This window comes from Opisthorchis viverrini (assembly GCF_000715545.1).
Source record: "Opisthorchis viverrini unplaced genomic scaffold opera_v5_232, whole genome shotgun sequence".
Lineage (NCBI taxonomy): Eukaryota > Metazoa > Platyhelminthes > Trematoda > Opisthorchiida > Opisthorchiidae > Opisthorchis > Opisthorchis viverrini.
In genome coordinates, this window is record NW_008751891.1 from 406,825 (window position 1) to 412,130 (window position 5,306).

Genomic DNA, 5,306 nt, shown 5'->3' on the forward strand with positions numbered 1-5,306 from the left:
ACACCAGAATGGAGGAACAGTTCAACCGGCATCATGGAGCAACTGCGCGCGCATTCAGCGAAGGCCAGAGAGTGTTGGTTCGTGACTAAAGCGGCAGACGCCCTACGTGGGCCCCGGGAATCATCCTTCTCCGGCGCGGCAAAGTGCTCTACGAGATTCAAGTTGGTCCAGCCAAGTGGATACGCCAAGCGAACCAAATCCGGCCGACTGATGCGCCGATCCTGCCCACAGGACCGAGTGATATGAGTCTAAAAATGCTTCTGGACACTTTTGATCCTAGCACCATCCCAGAAAGTCAATCAGTTGCTTTGTCAGGGGCCCAGCCTGAGCACGGATTACAACCGCGACGCTGGACAGACAGGATCCGCAAGCCAGTGAGGCCACTGGAAGTGAAATCCCGGCTTCGAAGCTACGTCAACAAACTTCAAGTGGGAGGTGTAAGGCAGGAAGCCACGCGGATCCCACTATACCGCACGTCTTTAAGCGCTGCTACGGCCGATAAGCCTGGCCCGCTCGAGGTTGGCCCAGAATTCGGGACGCTTGCCGGTCCGGCATCAAGACGAGATCTGATTGGCCAACAATCTGGGCCCAACAGCCAATCATGACCCAGTATTGGCGAAATGCCGGTTGCCAATGGCGCATCCAGAATGCGTCAGAACTTCCAGAAAGTTATGATCGTTAACGCTATATATACGAAGCGCTGTACAACTGTTCTTGACTTCGTTTTTGGCACTAATAGACCTTGTGCACCTTCGATGGTTGTTTGACGTGAACGCTAGCTTGGGAGGCTCAGACCGATAACTAAGCGAGGAAAGTAAGGCTCAGACCGATAACTAAGCTGAGGAAAGTACCGTTACTATACTGGTGCTATAGTCTGTAAGACTTGTGTTGCAGTTGCCTCCCAATAATACACAAAGGTCTCAAAAGCTGAGAAGACAAAATAACTAGCGCAAACGGTGCCGTGTGTTCAGTGATGGAAGAAAGGAAAGGGGAGTACCAGTGACAAACCCAGGTTTTTGAACTCAACCGCGTACTGAGCAACTCTAATTCACATAATACCATACTGAACCGAAATGTAACTGTGAGCGGCTGGTTAATACATTATTTGAGCAGCTGAGCTTCTAGCATTTGAGGTACTAGCAGTCTCACGGCGCCGTCCCTTTGAAGACCTCAAGCGATATTTTTTGAGCCTATCGTTTGTTCGGTTTAGCTAGTGGATGAATGAACTGCTTTCGTTCCGCCTGACTGCTCAAAACTTGGTAGTAGGGCAATGGAACGATACCAAAAGAACGATACCAAAATGGAATATTCGGAGTACTGGGAGACACTTTCTAGGAGGTTGCAGAACAGTAAAACAGCCACCCCCCTTCGCTTATTCCTGTGCAGGCGGAACAAGAATGTACAAGCTGGAGCTCCAACGCTTAAATGCCATGGCAGCTGAAAATACAATACTTTTGAAGGAAATTCCAGAATCGGAGCATTCTGTGAACAATTCAGTTAATCAGCAGGGTGCAATCTCGCTTACCCACCCAGAGCCATGGAAGAGGATTCGCTCTAGAAACACCCGAAAAAAAGTCGATTTGGGGCCAAACGCGACAAGTCTCAGGGCCAACCGGATATCAGCCACTCGGGTTAGCACTGATCCACCAGGTCATTACGGGCGATCGTTTCAACAGCCAATGACCATTGAAGAGTGGTCCGCCTAGTCGATCTTTACCTCAGACCACGCACGCCCAACGTCAGCAATGCACCATCACTTGCAATTCGCCAGCTTGACTAATGGTGGCGAATTTTAAATAATTTATTTGGCTTAGCAAAAGAATCAGTGCCCATGAAACAAACATCAGAGCCCTTCTCACAGCAGGGAACCTTGAACCCAAAACGACCGAAAGGTGCTCACCGGATGACTAAAAAGGTGTCGTCAGACGGAGTCAAAAGTTGGTCGCGTTTCGTGGGCAATTACCACTTGGCACATCATTATATATTACGGATCTAGCGTTGCTTCCGTTCCGCCTGCATGACGATCTGGTACACGATGCTCAGGGGGGGGACCGTTCATGAAAAACTCTGTCGCATTGTCTGATGAAGTTGACATGGGGGGCATCTCGATATTTGTTGGCATCAACAACCCTTTAAACACTCCGGTGGCAAGAGTAAAGATAGGGACACAAGCATGCATCAAGGGCACGACGTGGTTGATGAGTTTCGATGTGTTTGTTCATGTTAGGCCGAATTCCGCACGGACCCCGCTTCATCGCTCGAAATCAGGTGCTATTACGGCCGAGAAGCCTACCCCGCGCAAGATTGGCCAAAAGTTTGGGAGGCTTGCCGGTCCGTCTTTAAGCCGAGGTCTGATTGGTTGAAATTATGGACCCAACAACCAATCATGATTCAGCAATGACCGAATACCGGTTGCCAACGGCGCATCCAGAAGGCGTCAAAATTTCCAGAAATTTGTCACCGCTTACACTGTTTATATGAAGCGTTGTACAGGTGTCCTTGGCTTCGTTTTGGACCTTAATATTTCTTTGTGAACCTTTGCTAATCTTGAGATTTTTTAGTGTCGCACCTGGCGCGCATTGCACGAAGTCGATTTGTATATCACCAATGAAGTGAAATTTAACGTTCAAGAAGAACATAAGGGTGACGACAATTGCAAGACTAAGATTGCCTGATGAACCCTAAAGAGTGTGAGGCAGGTAGGGGGCCTTTGTTGAAAATTCTGTGGCCTGTACTGTTGTGTCAAACGATTGATTTAGTTCCGTCAGATATATCAGTGGACTTTAGCAACATTCGGGCCAGCACAACAGACATATTTCACTTGCTGGTGGTTCGAGAACGGACAAACGAGCCGCCTTCAGACCTGGCAACATCCTGGGCATTTTCATTCCTCCGAGATCTGCTACACTCGATCCATTTGCACTTTGGTTTACGGACCCTGAAAGGTTTAGCATTTCAGCCTACCCATACAAACATCATCATCTAGAGCCTGATTTCACCGTTGGTGGGTTTCCAGCAGAGTATATAGTTTGTTGGCTGATAAACCACTCCTGAGTTCAACATATCCCCAGCACCATGCCGGTTTATGGGATTTGTCACAGGAGGCAAGACATTTCTTTCGACCCGACAGAACTTCCAGCACCAGTTTTCATCAGCGCCACCACCGTCAACAACACCAGAGGACACTGGGGCTTCACCGAGCTTCAGTCCACCTCAGTAACCACGCCACTGGCCTCAAAACCAAGACATACGACTAGTATCAATATTGGCGAACATGCGATGATCGCCTATGATTTACGCACCTGACACTCCGGAAGACTGAAGTACTAGGATTGTTAAGCCAGCATGCGCTTCTTAGATCCTTCCACACCGTTTATTCCGAAGATATCTATAGTTTAAGCAGTCCTACATTTGTGTGAATATCAGTGTGGAATTCAAGCAGTTTACCCAAAAGGACAAACAAATTTGATCACGAAGTTTACGACAGCTATTCAGTGAAGTACGTATTAGGCTTCAGTGCGTCTGAACGCTAACCTGAGAGCCTGAAATCATACCTCTATACTTTGACGCGAGACATTCGTATTCGAATGAAAATGTAAACCAGAGTGCGCCTCGTGGTTCGAGCCAGAAGAAATGATTCAGAGTTGTCCATCCTAGAAGTTTTCTCTAAGAAATACACCGAGAAGTAGACTATGGAGTTCCCATATCGATGAGTCCATCATCATGCGAATAGTACATGAAAGTCTTTACAATTACACAGATTGATTTGGAGAGGACTAACGGAAATACTGTCCCGTTTGTGACAGCCTGTAGGGGGCGCGGTTACGTTCGCTTGTCGCACGGTAGACAGACCGAGTCAAGTATGTAGCTGAAAGTACTTCAAAGAGGGTCACCAAACCTGAAAGCATCCAACTGAGTGGAACAATGTTTCATTTAGGATTGAGTAACCCCCAGCCTGGTTCCGGAACGACACTGAGCCAGTTTGTAAGAAGACACATGGTGATCAATAATCCGGATGTACGAGCGAGCGATAAACGGCAACCGGTATATAATGCATTACAAAAATAAATCAGTGGTAATGATTAGAGACCGAAGAGAAAGAAAGAGAACACAAAACGTGGAAATTCTGGTGAAATGGGCGAGCAGCAGTACTTGATGCAACGAACGAAAAGACGTGCGCTTTTTTTGAACCGGTAGAAAGTGAAATTGCGGCAGAAACACGATCGGTGAAGATAGGAGAGAGTACATGTCTTGGGACGGAATCGCGGAGAACAGAATGAGCGGGAACTTGGGATATTTTTGGCACGACACAAGCAGTATGTTCAATGAGTGTTGGAAAATGAGACAACAGGCATGGCAAGTTGACTCGGAAAGCACGAAGACTCTCGCTGAAGCGAATCGATGAGGAGCGCAGGCAGCATGGTATAAACTGGAAGATGAGTAGGCAGTCATCTGTACGAGAGAGGGAGGGGCAAAGAGGACTCCTGAGAAATGACGGTTGATCAGAGCCTGAAGACCATAAGCTTCTACGAGGAACTTTTGGGACTGCCTAAATCGTGTGCGGTGGTCAAAGGGTGCCTGGGCATTGCCGGCCTACGAATTATCTCAGTCACGAGTGTGCGGCGGACAGAAGGTTCATGGGTGGGCAGGTGCGGTGCTTTTGTATCATGTTTGACTGACATAAACCGACGGGGAACAAGGCCGGAGCGGAGTGCTTGATGGGTTTCTTGGTTCTGGATGGAAACTTGACGACGCGGAGGACGTGGCTCCAGGGTAGGCCGACGACGAGTGGACCAAACAATGGAAGAACTGGGTTTGGGTTTCTGGTCTCGTACAATGAGTACCCGCTCGTTCGATGAGGGTGAATTTTTCCACGATATGCTGAAAACAAAAACCAGAAGCCGAGGAGAGTTAGATGCGAATGTGATGATAAGATCTTTTCCTCTCACTACGGCCACCCTACAAGTGGAATCCAGTGGAGCAAAGGCACTAGGAGGCACCAAATACCCAAGTATTGGGAAACCAAGAGAGATTTAAGCAACTCACACACGGAAGACAGCAACATAAAAAAGCAGACGGCACTCAAAAGTGGTGCGTGTGAAAATCAATCTGTTGTGCGACACGTGTGAAAGCGAAACGACCAAACGAGTTTTAGAAAGCACTCAAGGACGAGCAGAATCGCAATCTCTAAAGACGAAACAAAATTGGAGAAGGACCGCACATTAAACATCTCACAAAAATGATTCAAAAGGACAGCTTCTAATCAGACCGAAGGATATTTGTAGAACAAAGTCCGTACAATGTCG

At 47.8% G+C, this 5,306-nt stretch overlaps 2 protein-coding genes across 2 annotated transcripts in view; one reads left to right on the forward strand and one right to left on the reverse strand.

Moving 5' to 3' along the window:
* Positions 1 to 3,075: 3,075 nt before the first annotated feature.
* On the forward strand, positions 3,076 to 3,306 carry T265_08754 (hypothetical protein; the record flags this gene model as incomplete). The annotated part of the gene is made up of 1 exon (XM_009174643.1): positions 3,076 to 3,306. One exon carries the CDS (start codon positions 3,076 to 3,078, stop codon positions 3,304 to 3,306), a length of 231 nt encoding a protein of 76 aa, XP_009172907.1.
* A 1,220-nt stretch (positions 3,307 to 4,526) lies between these two features.
* T265_14657 (hypothetical protein) overlaps positions 4,527 to 5,306 on the reverse strand; it is a gene marked incomplete at both ends in the record, with an annotated part of 81,444 nt that continues 80,664 nt past the window's right edge. Inside the window, 2 exon segments of the mRNA XM_009174653.1 lie at positions 4,527 to 4,675; positions 4,681 to 4,881. Coding sequence (XP_009172917.1) covers positions 4,527 to 4,675; positions 4,681 to 4,881 — 350 coding nt within the window.